Source organism: Globicephala melas, chromosome 8, assembly GCF_963455315.2.
Source record: "Globicephala melas chromosome 8, mGloMel1.2, whole genome shotgun sequence".
Taxonomy (NCBI): Eukaryota; Metazoa; Chordata; class Mammalia; order Artiodactyla; family Delphinidae; genus Globicephala; species Globicephala melas.
In genome coordinates this window covers 10,815,970-10,833,026 of record NC_083321.1, presented here as the reverse complement: position 1 = coordinate 10,833,026, position 17,057 = coordinate 10,815,970, and the positions used below count along the sequence as shown (strand labels likewise).

General features: G+C 41.0%; 1 protein-coding gene across 1 annotated transcript in view; it reads right to left on the bottom strand.

Annotated features, from left to right (window-relative positions):
- PATL1 (PAT1 homolog 1, processing body mRNA decay factor) overlaps positions 1 to 16,832 on the bottom strand; it is a 36,872-nt gene extending 20,040 nt beyond the window's left edge. The window contains exons 1-9 of the mRNA XM_030849347.3: positions 16,622 to 16,832; positions 14,533 to 14,644; positions 6,444 to 6,661; positions 6,060 to 6,140; positions 5,269 to 5,463; positions 4,231 to 4,332; positions 3,713 to 3,802; positions 3,271 to 3,491; positions 1,792 to 1,881 (exon numbers count right to left, since the gene is read on the bottom strand). Of these exons, the coding sequence (XP_030705207.1) occupies positions 1,792 to 1,881; positions 3,271 to 3,491; positions 3,713 to 3,802; positions 4,231 to 4,332; positions 5,269 to 5,463; positions 6,060 to 6,140; positions 6,444 to 6,661; positions 14,533 to 14,644; positions 16,622 to 16,636 (1,124 nt within the window). The 5' untranslated portion in view covers positions 16,637 to 16,832. The remainder of the gene's footprint in view (positions 1 to 1,791; positions 1,882 to 3,270; positions 3,492 to 3,712; positions 3,803 to 4,230; positions 4,333 to 5,268; positions 5,464 to 6,059; positions 6,141 to 6,443; positions 6,662 to 14,532; positions 14,645 to 16,621) is intronic.
- Between the last annotated feature and the right edge of the window lie 225 nt (positions 16,833 to 17,057).

Here is a 17,057-nt window from a genome sequence, read left to right as displayed (position 1 = left end):
AAATCAAAGATGACACAAACAGATGGAGAGATATACCATGTTCTTGGATTGGAAGAAGCAATATCGTGAAAATGACTATACTACCCAAAGCAATATACAGATTCAATGCAATCCCTATCAAATTACCAATGGCATTCTTCACAGAACTAGAACAAAAAATTTCACAATTTGTACGTAAACACAAAAGACCCCGAATAGCCAAATCAATCTTGAGAAAGAAAAACGGAGCTGGAGGAATCAGCCTCCCTGACTTCATACTACAAAGCTACAGTAATCAAGACAATATGGTACTGGCACAAAAACAGATACATAGATCAATGGAACAGGATAGAAAGCCCAGAGATAAACCCACACACTAATCCATGACAATGGACAAAAGACAGTCCCTTTAATAAGTGGTGCTTGGAAAACTGGACCGCTTCATGTAAAAGAATGAAATTAGAACACTCCCTGACACCATACACAAAAATAAACTCAAAATGGATTAGACACCTAAATGTAAGACTGGACACTATAAAACTCACAGAGGAAAATGTAGGAAGAACACTCTTTGACATGAATCACAGCAAGATCTTTTCTGATCCACCTCCTAATGGAAATAAAAACAAAAATACACAAATGGGACCTAATGAAACTTACAAGCTTTTGCAAAGCAAACTACAAACAAGATGAAAAGACAACCCTCAGAATGGGAGAAAATATTTGCAACAAATCAATGGACAAAGGATTAATCTCCAAAATATATAAACAGCTCATGCAGCTCAATATTAAAAAAACAACCCAATCCAAAAATGGGCAGAAGACCTAAATAGACATTTCTCCAAAGAAGACATACAGATGGCCAAGAAGCACGTGAAAAGCTGCTCAACATCACTAATTATTAGGGAAATGCAAATCAAAACTACAATGAGGTATCACCTCACACCAGTTAGAAAGAGCATCATCAGAAAATCTACAAACAACAAATGCTGGAGAGGGTGTGGAGAAGAGAGAACCCTCTTGCACTGTTGGTGGGAATGTAAATTGATACAGCCACTATGGAGAACAGTATGGAGGTTTCTTAAAAAACTAAAAATAGAATTACCATATGATCCAGCAATCCCACTACTGGGCATATACCCAGAGAAAACCATAATTTAAAAAGACACATGCACCCCAATGTTCACTGCAGCACTATTTACCATAGCCAGGTCATGGAAGCAACCTAAATGCCCATCGACAGATGAATGGATGAAGAAGATGTGGTGCATATATACAATGGAGTATTACTCAGCCATAAAAAGGAATGAAATTGGGTCATTTGTAGAGATGTGGATGGATCTAGAGACTGTCATACAGAGTGAAGTAAGTCAGAAAGAGAAAAACAAGTATCGTATATTAATGCATATATGTGGAACCTAGAAAAATGGTACAGGTGAACCGGTTTGCAGGGCAGAAACAGACACACAGATGTAGAGAACAAACATATGGACAAGGACACCAAGGGGGGAAAGTGGCGGGGAAGGGTGGTGGTGGCGGGATGAATTGGGAGATTGGGATTGACATGTATACACTAATATGTATAAAATAGATACCTAATAAGAACCTGCTGTATAAAACATAAGTAAAATTCAAAAATTCAAAAAAAAAGAAGAATTTGTGCAGTTGAAACATAAAATAACAGCATATATGATCTGACTTAACCAGTTAAAATAAGTGCAATACTGATTACATTTACTTAAAAAGTAAACTAAATCAGTCAAAAATGAAAGCTAAATTAAGAAACCACAAAGGAGTAGGATAAGTACTTACTTCCTATTCTGTTGCTGTCTCTGATGCAAGAGTCGACGGTGCTGTGGATGAAGGTGGGTTGTGTCTGGTCTAAACATTGGGGCCTGTGATCTAAACAAAAAGGGAAAAGATGTGCAATTCTGTCATCCTGATGACTTGAAGTTTTTAACAATGTGGTCAGTACAGGATAACTTCATACAGGTTCACCCAAGGGAATGCTAAAGTCTATTCTAAGATCTTTCAGAAGGAAGACGCCACTGTATTTTTATGTCTTCCACAAAAGCCAATTCTCAACTCCTAAGAGGACAATCATAAAATTAGAATGAATCAGCAGTAAAGCAGTTTAACTCTTTTTCTTTTTGCTCCTGTTAAAGAGAAGTCTCTAATAGATTTAATGTACTTAGTTTCAAGTATTTGGGAATGACATTGAAACATATATGTGTGATAGTTAATTTTATACGTTAGCTTGGCTAAGCTGGCCAGTTGTTTGGACAATCACTCAACTAGATGTTGCTGTGAAGGCATTTTGCAGATGCGACTAACATTTGCAATTAGTTGACCTTAAGAAAAAAAGAGATGACCCTCGATAATGTGGTTGGGGCTTGCCCAATCAGTTGAAAGGAAAACATGTTTCCCAGGGAAGGAATTTTGCCTCAAGACTAGAACACGGAAGTCCTGACTGAATTTCCAGCCTGCCCACCTGCCCTACAAATTCAGACTCAAGGTTGCAACCTCAGCTCCTACCAAAATGTCCAGCCTGCTGGCCTGCCCTATGCATTCTGGACTTGCCAGCCGCACAATCATGCAAGCCAATTCCTTTCAGTAAATTTCTTCTTTACTTATTTATCTATATCCTACTGGTTCTGCTGCTCTGGAGAATCCTAACTGATACAATACGATATGTAATAAAACACAATTTCACTGAAGCAGGAACTTAAACCCCTCTTGTTATAAAATCACAGTGGAAGCAAGCAACTAGCTAGCACTGAGATTAGCTGACAACTCAACATCTATATCTCTGTTCCCTTTTTTTTTTCTTTTTGGCTGAGCCGTGCAGCTTGCGGAATCTTAGTTCCCCAACCAGGCATTGAACCCAGGTCATGGCAGTGAAAGCACCGAATCCTAACCATTGGACCGCCAGGGAACTTCCTCTCTGTTCCTTAGTGTATGATAATTCTTGTTAAATGACAAACACTTCGTGCATACGTAAGTATGTGTGTGTTTGTAAAATAAGTGAGACACAAGAAACTTCAGGAGAAATAAAAAAGGTGATTAGTAATGTGCAAATGTACACAGGAAGCATGTGACTGGAGGGAAATGTGATTCATAAGAAAGCCTGGAGACGGTCAAACATTTCTGTGTTTGGCAACGTGAGGATCAAATAACATCTCAAAATATATCACTTGCAAATATCAACAGACTTCTATGTTACAGCACTAAACGTCAATGATCAGGAGGCTTAGATGACAATGGATAAACGGAGGCAACTGTTTTGTGTACCTTAGGTTTTGCAGGTGAGGCCCTGGGCCAGGAGGGTGCTGCTGAGGAGGAGGCGGTGTAGCAGGGGCTGGAGCACTAAAGAAGGCACGGAAGCCTGGTGCTGGGGGAAGCATCTGCCCAACTCGCCCTTGCAGCAACTTGGGATTCATGGCAGCAAGTGGACTACCAACAAATCCAGGGACCCGTGCAAACTGGCTGGGAGACATCCGTCCAGGCTGTAGCTACAAGAGGCACAAGATCTTAGATTCAGTTGATCAGCAAGTCCCCTTACTTTTATCCACAGAAAAGTGAATACTGCTTCCATCAGTAACTTTGTTTGAGAAAGTAAAGGAAAAAATAAGAGGCGGCAGTGACTGATTAACAGCAAAAAAGGGGGTTATCAGCTAGTGAACCATTGGAAAGTGAGAAAGCTCTTTAAGGGCTGAGCTAACCCTAGGCTTACCTGTGCTCCTCCAAGAAGCTGCGCTCTCTGGAGGGGGCTGAGAACAGGAGGAACACTAGGAGGGAAAGGGTGACCCAGTAGGGAAGAGTTCTAAAAAAAAAAAAAAATTATATTTATACCACGAAAAAACGTAAATAACAGGGGAACTCAATAGAAATACAGAATTAACTTAGATAGAAAAACTCTCAAATTGTAGAGCTGAGCTGTCCACTGAAGGAATATGAAAGAGTAATGCCAGAAGTTAGAAAGCACTATGATCATGTAACGTGAAAGAGAAAGAAGTAGAATGAGGGACTATAATAGCAAGAAACCGGATCATGTCAAGTTTAGATTTTTAAGATAAGAAAAGAGTTAAGGTAAGAAATAGCGGAACATGATGAACTATGTCTTCTGACCCGGGGACTAGAAGATCCAGAAATTCAAGTATGGAGATTATAAAAAACATGTAAGATTTAGGAGATGTCTATATACTAGGCAGTGATCAGAAAATATTTTCATTAGATTGTAAAGTGACATACCGGGACACTGCAGAGCTGGTTTGGAGACATCCTCTCACCGTAGGGAGCAGGATAGCGTGGTGGCATTGGGGGTCGAACATGGACAGGCTTCGGACACAGAACCTATCAGGACAAACATATATACAACTACACTCAGTGAAGTCAGTTTTTCCTCTACCTATTCTTCCTCCCCTCGAGTACCGGCAGAGACACAGAACTCAATGCAAAGCCCTACTTCTAAGCAAATTGCTATGGCTTTGGTCCACATACAGAACCTTTGGTCACTTCCTCTCACAAATATCAAGCAATGTGCCACTTTTAACTGAGGAAGATTTAGCTAATTCTCCAGTTATCCCCACCCTTCCATGCTATCTGAGGGAGGTACCAGCAGATATTCTGACTTGCAAATTCTCTCCAAGAGGATATATTTTGGTAGCAGTGAGGGAGATGGAATGATAAGAAAGCTGGAGGATTAACTAAGTCCTATTCTGAAGTCCCTATGATATGGCCGCCATGCTCAGCTCTTTCGTGTACGTTGTGACTCCACCATTTCATAGGATATTGAGCCTAACTAGGCCATACCAATACCACCCTCCCCCCATACCTTCCAAATTGGCCTTCCTTTTCAGCTGCTGGTTTCAGGTGGAGGAAAGTCTATGGAACAGGACTGCACAGGCTCTAGGGAAAGCAGGGATATCTTAAAGGTAAAAAGGGATGTGGACAATGCTGTGTGTTCCCACTCCCCCCAGCTTTCAGTTACCTCTCTGCCAATGTTTTGGGCAGCCAGCAAAACACTTTAAAAAGGACATTTACACTAAATGTGGTTCACTACCCTTTTTCTCCCCCAATTAAAAGGCAGCAGCAACAGTAGTAGCACCAGCAATGGGCATTGGGGAATGTGTCTCTTATTTGTACTACCTTTTCCTCTAATTGGCTACTTTTCTTTCTAATCTAATGCCTACCCCAAACTTCCACCCTCCTCCCAGCATCACCAATTTCCCAAATAATTTTGCCCAGATTCCCAATATCCTGGGCTGAGTGCCTGTTAATGAGAGGTACCTGTTGGTTGAAGCTGGGTACAGCCATCTGCTTAGGTGGGGTGCCTATGGGGACAGCTCTAACAGGAGGACTCCCAATGATAGGCGAAGTTGACCGCCTCGGTAATGCACGCTCAGAAACGTCCCGATCATCTTCTGGGCCCTGTGGGGGCCTCTGAGGCAAGGCATATTCTAACACAGACACTGTAGGCATTTCCTAATTGAGGAAGTAGTGTTAAAAAAATTAGCTACCTTGAAATGTTTTAATAACCTTTACAGATGCCAGATATCTTGAGAAATTATTTAAAAATTTTTCATTTAGTTTTATTTCACATCCAGTAAAAATGTTACCCTCTTTAGTGTATAGCATTAAATTTTGATAAATGCAGAGAGTCCTGGATCTATCACCAAAATCAAGACACATAAGTTTTATTACTCCCCAAACTTCCTTTGTATTGTTCCTCTGTAGTCAACCTCTCCTACCGCCCCCAACCACTGGCAAACACTGATCTGTTCTCTGTCCCTATAGTTTTGCCTAAAAATGACTTTAAGTAATTCAGATCATAAGCTGTCAAATTTTGAGTCCCAATGGCTCCTTTCAACCATTTCAAAGAAAGCACAGTCAAGTGAGCATTACCACAGAGTCTGGGGGAGGGCACAGTCAACAGGTCCAGCTATGGGTGCTGGCGACATAATCAACGTTAAGACCGGCAGAGGATATACATCCATACATTGTTCCAGTAAGGAAAGGACAACAACAGGACCCAGCTTTGGGGTATTAGGATTTTTATACAACGAGAAAACGTTTAATACCTGAGCAAGCAGTGGTCCTCGGATTCGCCTCAGAACTTCAGATCCATCCCAGATGCTGGAATTGAGACTTCCTGGTCGGGGCTAACAAAAAAGGAAAACACACACACAAAGTCTAGAAGAGGGCGGGCTCGCTGGGCAACTTACCAGCTTTCGGTGAGCAAAGCTCCCAAAGCGCCTCAACTGCTTGAGAACAGAAACTACAGTGTTCTAGAATCTACCTTATTTCCCGACTTCATCTCTAGAATTGCTATCATCAGGAATTATACTACCAAATTTCTATAGCACATGTAATTCTCTCAGTATAGTAGGTGGAATAAAATAGCCAAGCCCAATACTTTGCTTTAATCATCAGTCTGCTATAGCTCTCAGATCACAGTAACTTACTTGCAACACTGGCCTGGTCTGTACTGCCCTCATGATAGCTGGATCTTCTAGTTCATTTTCAATCACCATCTTACTGAGCCTTTCTGCCAGATTCTCCTCATGATCACCCAACAAGTCCATCTCATCCCTTTCTCCATTGCCTGTTTGTTCATTAACCGCCACGGGTAGCTTTTCTTCCAATTCAGCCAGGCGCTCATGTGCTTCCTGCCAATCATCATCTATAAGGAAATCATAAAAAAGAAACAGAGTTCATATTGGAATAAAAAAGTTATATAAAATTCTTCTGTTATCCATCTAGAGTCATGAAATAAGGTTTAAACTAAGGGGCACATTTAAAGTGGGCTTTGCACTATTGAGAACAACTAACATCCTACCAGGAATAAACTCAGACTTTTGGAGTAATAGCTTAATACATTAGCAACGATGTGCAAATTATATTCTGAAACCAATTTCTAAGTTGGTGATATAGTACAACCTGTTGGTTTGAGATTCTGTGATATTTCAGGCAAAAACTCGCGCTAGCGTACAACTTTCTCTTAGGTAAGTGTCATCTTCTTTACAAGCTTTTAAATCCATTCGTGTCATTCAATTAGTATTTTTTGAGCATCTATTATGTGACAGACATTGTTTTAGGTGCATGGGGTACATTGGTGTACAAAACAGACAAGGATCCCTGCCCTCCTGTGGCTTTTTAAGCAGGGAAGAGACAGATAATAGATAATGAACGTAACGAATAAGTAAATTAGATACTATATTAGAAGATGATATGCTACAGGAATACGGTGCAAGAGAAGCAAATTGAAAACTTTAACTAGGATGGTCAGAGGTATGTCTCATTGAGAAGGTGACATTTGAGCAAAATATCAAGAATAAGTTAGCCATGTGGATATCTAGGAGAAGACTGCCTCAGGCAGAGGGACAGTCAGTAAAAAGGCCTTAAGATGAGAGACTGACGATTTTGAGAAGCAGCAAGGACTGTGCTTGGATTGGAATGAACAGGGGTGAAGAGGAGAAGAAAAATGAGGTCAAAGTGGGAGAGCTCCTACAGGGCCTTTAGAGCCACTCTGAAGTGGGGCCGCTGGAGGTTCGGATGTGGCTTGACTTTTTGAAAGAATCACTCTGGCTGCTGTGTTGAAAACAGATTTGCAGAGAAGGGGGTAACACTATTGGAAGCATGGAGGCCTGTTAGGAGGCTACTACAAGTATGCCACAGGAAAGGTGAGGGTGACTTGGACCAGCGTCGGTCCTCTTCTGCTTTAACTGTCTATTTCTACATACTACTATATAATCTGTAGCACTGGCACTAGGTTATTTTGTTGTTTTTTGTTTTTTATGCTGACACAGCATTGTTTTGGGGTCCAGCTACAGCACAGATGAAAATCTTCAGAACCTTCTATCGGCTTCTCTAGACCAGACCTTACTTCCGTCACTTCTCTCATTCCAGTTCTCCTCGACCTCAGCGCTCATCATGCCCTTCTGACTCCATCATAAAAGCTCTGCTACTTTGCTCCTTTCAGCGTTCAAATTCAGATACCTTTCCCTCCTCACTGACGCTTTCCCTAAATAATCTTTTCATTTTAATTCTACCTTCACCTCATCTGAACATGCACTACTTTCTAACCCACCAAAACCCCATGTATTCTTTTGTAAATGTTATATATTTTTATTCTTATTTTAGTTTTGTTTTGTATGTCCTGCAAAATTCAAAACAGAGAGATAACAGGTAATTACTAACATAAAAACACAGAATTCTGAAAAAGTGTCCTTAATGACAATCCTCCCCATATTTTTCTATATACCTCATTTAAAGAAAGCAGAAGGAAGAAGTGGGAGCACCACGACAAGAAAAAAAGAAAAAAAAAAGTGCCTGGTATATACTAAGGGTGTAATTAATGGTAGCCACTTAAAAAAAGATTTAGACTTTCTGAAGGGCTCATATGCAACTTGTTAAAATACATGTTTGTTAAAAAAATTTAAACATTACACAAATATGTAACTTACAAAGTGAAAGTTCCCCATAATTCTTCAGGTATGTTAAATTTTTTAAAGTGGGAACACATAACTACTGATAATATCATCTCATTCTTTTTCATACCTATATAAGATTCTATTCTACTAATAAAGTAATTTAACTTATCCCTTACTGATGGAAATTTGGATTATTTGCAATTTTTAATTTATTTATTGAAGTATAGTTGATGTACAACATTACATTAGTTTCAGATGTATAACAAATTTAAGTAGCCTAAGTCCCTTTCAGGGTCAGATTATAAACATTTAAAATTGCTACTTTTATTATATAACAATGTATCATATAACACTAGTGATCCAAAAAAAAAAACAAGGTAAGGGATTTCCCTAGCGGTCCAGTGGTTAAGACTCCATGCTCCCAATGCAGGGGGCACGGGTTCAGTCCCTGGTCAGGGAACTAAGATCCCGCATGCCGCGGCCAAAAAACAAAAAAAACGAGGTAAGTGGGACTCCCAAATTTATAATTTGTATGATCAGAACCACCGTCTAGCCTTTGAGCACTGCGGTAGATGTGAATGTACTACTTGTGATAAAGGGAAAAATCTACTTTAGATGAAAATTACAGCACTAATTTAAATTATCAGCTATTTAAAAAATATGCTTAAAGAACAGTGTAATTAAAAATCAATTGTGATATTAATATTTGTATCATCTTTGCTAAGGAAGAGTAAGCTAAGCATGTTTTGAAGGACTAACTGCTTTTTGCAATTTTACTGACTCAACAATGCCGGGGGAAAAAAAAAAAAGGGAGTCTATAATCCTGAATTAAGGGATTTTTTTAAACATTTATTTCCCAAATTTAAGAAACTGATTTGTTAAGATTGATTCTAATGCAAAAGAGTTCTAATTTGCATTGATTTCATTCACTTCTCATAATCCTATTTACTAACTTTACTAGGTCCCACCAAAGATGATAATCTATTTGTCCTTAATAATTAATTTAAAAAATGCTGGTTAAGTAGCCATATTCTGTGAGAAAGGCTCTGTTGTGAATTGTTACTTTTTCAAACATGTAAGCAAAGAAATCTATGCCACAGAACACCATCATGTTCATTTTAGATATTTCTTGCTCTTGCGAAAAATCATCTGAAACAGTAATGTCAGAGATCACACGTCCTTAGTATAAAAGGATACCTCACTCTGTATCCTTTTCAAATGACCTAAAAACATACTTAGATATGCCAATGCTTGACCTCAACCCACACTGATCAAAATGATAAAGGGTAGGGGAAAAAAAAAACAGAGAAATGAAGGGAAAGAGATAACTGTTTTCCTTGAACTAATTAACCTATACCCTGAGGTGGGTTACTGAATTCCTGGCTGCTTTTATAAATGTATGCTTGCTGTGGTAATTCCCCTCAAGTCTGTCTCAGAGATATTTGTTTCTAAATAAAAACAAAATGAACAGGAAGTAGAGGTGATTTAATTTTAGAGCAATCTCAGTCCCTAAAGATTTTAGCAGCTATCAATAAAAAGGAAGTAGAAAGAATGGGGAGCCCTTCCATGTGGAGGCAGGAGATTCCCAAAGATCCCCCAGAGACTGTTAAAACATAACTGGTAGCTTACATTGACTGTATTTATAGTTACTTAACATCTCTGGCATTTTCCTTCTTCATTTGTTAACATGAGGATAATAATAGTACCTACCTTGCAAGGCTGCTACGAGGATTAACAATATACATGAAACACTCAGAATGGTCCCTAGCACATAATAAGCACCTTGTAAGTGTAAGCTTTTATTTTTAGAGAACAAGTTGAGATTACTGTGGCCCATTTACTGCTCAAAGATGATGCAAACATTTTTCCATGCAGAAGACAGTGACTAGTTTCTTAAGGAAAGGTGACATCAGAGCATCTGTAGCCAGTGACTTAAAATAACTACTGTACTAACAGGTATTACTCAAGATACTCACTCCTTGAGTTAAAAACCAACAAACCAAAATGTATGTCATAGGTCTGACATTTTATCTCCTGGTTTAAATTCTCTACACCAGCTGTATATCCACCTTTAGAAGTATATTAAACAAGTCACAGGTTGACTTAGAAAGCAATTTTCTTTTTATAAACCCGTATAGTATTTATATCAAGATGAGGAACTAAGGTTTTAACTTCACAATTCAAGTATATTATACTCTCAATGGAAAGGGCTCACACTGGGAAATCTTTTCTCCATTATAAACTTTGTTGACCAAGAAGTCCTTAATCATCCTTGTGCCTCAGGGTACAAAATGGGCTAACCATATGCTACTTCACTGCCTTTACTTTTTTTTTTTTTTTTTTTGCACGGTACGAGGGCCTCTCACTGTTGTGGCCTTTCCCGCTGTGGAGCACAGGCTCCGGATGCGCAGTCTCAGCGGCCATGGCTCATGGGCCCAGCCGCTCCATGGCATGTGGGATCTTCCCGGACCGGGGCACGAACCCGTGTCCCCTGCATCGGCAGGCGGACTCTCAACCACTGCGCCACCAGGGAAGCCCAACTGCCTTTACTTTTTATCACCTGTTCTTTTACTGTGTAACCCTAGGGGCTTTTTCATTTTCCATCACATAAAATGCAGTTCTGCACACTCTAAAATTCTTTTAAGGCAATACTTTCCTCATCTTGTGAGAAACATAGGAACTCAGAAAAAAAGACTGTCTAGCACTCTGGAAGTCAATGAGAAGGCCAAACTATTCCTCTTCTGTCCAGGTTAAAAACTGAGGACATTTACTATGCTGGCTAACCTCAACATACTTCATTTTAATAAATTTCATTTTAACACAGATGAATTTGCTAAAAAATGGTAACATTCAGTACAATATTTTAAGAGAAAAAGAGCTCCAGAAACAAGCACACACTGTTTATAGCTTCTATTGTATTCTATAGGTTTTTACTAAAGTTTCAAATATAATTTGCACTTCACATCAGTTCCCTGCTTTCGTCATTCTATTCTATGTCCCTTTCCCTGTGATCTCCATGGATAGAGAACAGCATCTGAGATCATGTCATCCTCTTGGACAATCTCATCCCCTAAACTATGGCTGTAATCCAAAAGGTCTTCGGTTCCCTTCTGTAATAAGCCTAGCTTCTACCTTAAATGCTTCTCTTGCTGCTTCCAAAAGCAGCAGTTTTAGCTCTTCAAGGAATTCTGTAAACCCTGATTGAAAACAGTATACTCTTTCATTTTTGCCAGTTCATTCAACTCAGTCTAAGCTTAAATAAACTTAAGCTGTTTAGGTCAGTGCAAAACCAGTAACCAGTACAACTATTTTATTTTATTTTTGGCTGCATTGGGTCTTTGTTGCTGCACCTGGGCTTCCTCTAGTTGCGGCGAGCAGGGGTTACTCTTTGTTGCAGTGTGCGGGCTTCTCACTGTGGTGGCTTCTCTTGCTGTGGAGCACGGGCTCTAGGCGGGCGAGCTTCAGTAGTTGTGGCGTGCAGGCTCAGTAGTTGTGGCGCACAGGCTTAGCTGCTCAACAGCATGTGGGATCTTCCCCGACCAGGGATTGATCCCATGTCCCCTGCATTGGCAGGTGGATTCTTAACCCCTGCGCCACCAGGGAAGTCCTAATACAACATTTTTAAGACCTCTCATTTGTTTTTGATATTGAACATTTTAGGGTTACCCACTACTGATAAATTTCCTCTTCTTATTACTTAACTTGAATATTTGAAATCCCACATATTCACAGATCCCAACATAAATGTGGTCATTGCTGCTTTTCAACACCAACAGTCAAAGCAAAGAGAGTTCCATGGACTCTTACCTATTCATCTTTTTTTTTTTCCCAAATGTGTTCATCAAATCTTATTGAAACGGAATGGACAAAATTAAAGCTACAAGATAATATTTTAAAACAATTACAGAAATTATTTTAAAACAATACTAAAACAAAACCCCACAATACTGACAGAATTGTGGTTAAAATGTTACCTCTATACAATGTTTTGGGTTTTTTTTTTAACATCTTTATTGGAGTATAATTGCTTTACAATGATATGTTAGTTTCTGCTGTATAACAAAGTGAATCAGCTATACATAAACATATATCCCCATATCTCCTCCCTCTTGCGTGTCTCTCCCACCCTCCCTATCCCAGCCCTCTAGGTGGATACAAAGCACCAAGCTGATCTCCCTGTGCTATGTGGCTGCTTCCCAGTAGCCATCGGTTTTACATTTGGTAGTGTATATATGTCCATGACACTCTCTCACTTCATCCCAACTTCCCCTTCCCCGTGTCAAGTCCATTCTCTACGTCTGCATTTTCATTCCTGTCCTGCCCCTAGGTGCTTTAGAACCATTATTTTTTTAGATTCCATATATATGTGTTAGCATATGGTATTTGTTTTTTGTTTTTGTCTTTCTGACTTACTTCACTCTGTATGAGTCTCTAGGTCCATCCACCTCACTACAAATAACTCAATTTCATTTCTTTTTATGGCTGAGTAATATTCCATTGTATATCTGCACCACATCTTCTTTATCCATTCATCTGTCGATGGACACTTAGGTTGCTTCCACGTCCTGGCTATTGTAAATAGTGCTGCAATGAACATTGTGGTACTGCCTCTTTTTGAATTATGGTTTTCTCAGAGTATATGCCCAGTAGTGGGATTGCTGGGTCATATGGTAGTTCTATTTTTAGATTTTTAAGGAACCCCCATACTGCTCTCCATAGTGGCTATATCAATTTACATTCCCACCAGCAGTACAAGAGGGTTCCCTTTTCTCCACACCCTCTCCAGCATTTATTTGTAGATTTTTTGATGATGGCCATTCTGACCAGTGTGAGGTGATACCTTATTGTGGTTTTGATTTGTATTTCTCTAATGATTCGTGATGTTGAGCATCCTTTCATGTGTTTCTTGGCAATCTGTATGTCTTCCTTGGAGAAATGTCTATTTGGTCTTCTGCCCATGTTTGGATTGGGTTGTTTGTTTTTTTGCTATTGAGCTGCGTGACCTGCTTATATATTTTGGAGATTAATCCTTTGTCAGTTGCTTCACTTGCAAATATTTTCTCCCATTCTGAGGGTTGTCTTTTCGTCTTGTTTATGGTTTCCTTTGCTGTGGAAAACTTTTAAGTTTCATTAGGTCCCATTTGTTTATTTTTACTTTCATTTCTCTAGTAGATGGGTCAAAAAGGATCTTGCTGTGATGTATGTCATAGCGTGTTCTGCCTATGTTTCCTCTAAGGGTTTTATAGTTTCTGGCCTTACCTATTCTTTTTTTTTTTTTTTGGCTGCACGGGGTATGCGGGATCTTAGTTCCCCGACCAGGGACGAACCTGGGCCCTTGGCAGTGAGAGCAAAGAGTCCTAACCACTGGACCACCAGGGACTTCCCTTACCTATTCATCTTTCCGAAGTACAGTTTAATTTTAACTTATTAGTATACTTGTTCCAGGATCTCTAACTCTCAAACTTTATTATGTAAGCTTGCTCCCTAAACCTTTCATCTCAGTAATTATAACTGTGGCCTCTAGTTTAGTTTGGCTCTTTAATTTTTTAACCACTTCCAACACCAGGAATATTTATCTATACCCAAGGATGAGAAAATTTCACCTGTGCACAACATTTTTCTAACTTATGAAGACTTTCTATCACCAAAATTCTTGGAATAAAAAACTTTATTTATTGAATATACTATAGGGCAATAGCAGGGTCATGCAATATATTATTGATCAACTGAATTTTAAAACATATACATCTGAATCTGAGTTTTCTCCTAGTCCACTAGTTTTCCTTAAGTTCCATGTTCCACAAATAAAAATTTCCTTCTTCTAGGATTATTTAAACCTTTGTAAAATGTCCACTTCTCTAATCATTTGAATTCCTTATAGTGTCAACTTAGAGCCATAGATCATAAAGCTGGAAGGGACAGGGCTTAGAAAACACTTGGTTTTATAAGTGAGGCAAAAAGAAGCCCAGAGGAGGAGGGTAGATGCTTGGATTGAAGAACAGAACAGTTTGCCAACTTTGTGAATGAGGTTACGCCTACTTAGACAAAAGTACTTATAAAAGAGAGCATTTGAAAACAGCAAGAGGCCAAGATGACATTATAAAAGAAAGATATCACTTACCAACTGCACCTGACCCAAATGTATCATCATTGAATTGATCAATCTCTTCATCTTCCTCTCCCAGGCCCTGAAATGCATCTTCATCTTCATCCAGAGGACAATCCTCCAAAGACTAAAAAAAGAGAAAAAAGAGATCAGCTATTCATGAAGTTCACAACCTCGCTCTAAAAAAATGTTTTTATCTTCCCGATCAACACAATAGCTTCATTATGACTTTTTGTGCACATGGCATTTTTTCTACCCCCCAATTTCCCTGACACTGGAAGACTTCAGTACCTTTTCCTTCAGCTTCTCGTTCCTATTCCTTATTTAACCTCTTCCCCCAAACTTCCATTTCTCTATTTATCAAGAATATAATAACAGCATTTCCTCATGCAACCAAGAAATGAGGCCTGCCAACTTCCTTTCCATCACTGGTTACAATAATAATGACAAGTGAAAATGAACATTTTATTATTTTGCTTGAGTTCTACCTATATTTTTCAACGAAATTCTCATCTTCCTCATATTCATGTCACCTTTTCAACTATTTTATTATTCCCTTTTAAAGCTTTCTCTTCATTTTCCTTTTCCCCTTCTGTTTTCCTACAGATCCAAACTCTGGTGATAAAGGAGAAAGCTAAGTGTTCAATCACAATTAAGTGAACTCTTGAAAAGCTGTGATGTGACAGGTTTAAGTTGTGTCTCTACTCTTTCTTACAAGTGATACCAACTTGGGCAAGTCACATCCTTTCTGATTAATTCATTCAATACCCCTGAGCATCTATTTTGTCTCAGGCTGTGTTAGCCTCTAAGCCACAATCTCTTAAGTGGTAATGCAGGGACAATACCACCTACCTCAGAAAGTTGTTGTGAGGATCAAATGAGGCAAAGATTTAGGCAAACATTGGGTATTGTTAAACAACGCTAGATATCACCAGTTTAACCACTTAGATGTGTTCTATCTTAAACGTACCCTCCCACCCCCATTTCAGTTTTCAACTGATTTATTTTCCAAGTTTTCTTTTCTTTTGGGAACTTTGCCTACTGCATCTCATCATCTCTCTCCATGTTTACATAAAGGCAGTTTGATCTTGAAACATTCCTATCAAATACCAAGTATATGTGTCCCCAGTTTTCAAAGACTCAGGATCGGAATTCCACACGCTCTCTGAAGTCACATTTCGGATACACCCTGACTGGCTACCTCTTAGCCAGGATGTTCCCAAATGAAAGGTTAGGTCAAACGGCCATCCTACCCATCTTAAGTCTCCCAAACTTACACAAAGCAAGCATGCAACTGCCTCCCCATCACAGGCAACTTCCAGAAGCACTCCCAAATCACAAAGATCTACTTAACCAAATCACTGCTTTTTACACTGGAAAGACTCTTAGGGGTCATCTAAACCAACCCTTTGGTTCTACAAATCCAGAAACCCTGTCCAATGATTAGGAATCGCTAAAGGTCATACAGCGAACCAGTGACACTGTCAGGACTCTCGACTGTTGCTACATACCCGGACCGTCACCAAACCCACGTCCCCCTCCACTCGCCCAGAAGGAACTTCTGCTGGACACGCCCCCTCCCAACTCGGAGTCCTCTTTAGTAAACGGTCTTTGGCCCCAGTCAAAGGGCGAGTCCAGGCCCCCAGGACCTGACGGTCGCCGGTTTGTAAGGGGGTGTGTATAAGTAATTGGAGGGGAGATGGTTCCGGGTCCAGGGCGGGAAACGCGTCTCTGGGCTTTCTCGGGTGAAGCTTCCTCAAGAGCCACCGAGGGTGGGTGCAACGCTCTCTACTCCTCACTCCTCCGGGGGTGGGGGGTGGTCTGGTTAAGGCACGTAAGGGGCCCTCCCCACCCCAAAACATAGGTCAGCTCTCCTCAGTGGCAACTGATAGGACAGTCCCGCCCCCCGAAGCCAGCTCACAGCCCTCGGATTAAACCCGCGACCCCAGACCCAACGCACTCCGTTCGGTCCCGCGGGTCCCGCCGCCCCCCCTCCCCCCCCTCCCCCCAGGAGCGCTGGACAGACGCGCGGAGGGTGAGGGAGAAAGAGGGGCGCGTGCGGGAGGGAGGGAGGGAGGGGTCACTTCCGGTCGAAACAACTCACCTCGTAGCGGAACATTCTTGGGGGGGGGAGGGAGCGGGGAGGGGAATAGGGGAGGGAGGGAAGAAGCGCTGACTCTGCGGGCTCCTCCGCGCGCGGGTCCTCCACCGGCTCGCGACCCCTGGCCGCCGCCGTACGCCGGAGCGTGCGTGGGAACGTGCGCAGGCGCGCCTCGGGGAGGGCGGCCGCCCCGTTCGGCGCCCGGCGGCGGCGGCTGCGCGGGGACAGATTTGGCGTCCCGCTTCCTAGTTTCAGCGGCGGGAAGGAGGTCCCATGGCGAGACACTGCGCACGCGCCGCCCGTCGGGGGCTTCCTGGCGATCTGGACTTGTAGCTCCGCCTCTGGCTTCTGTGTGCTCGCCCGGCGCTCAGTTTCGAGTCACGAGTTTTCCGTCACCGACGGGGCGGAGAAAAGCCTTGTGATTGTCACAGGGTAAGGC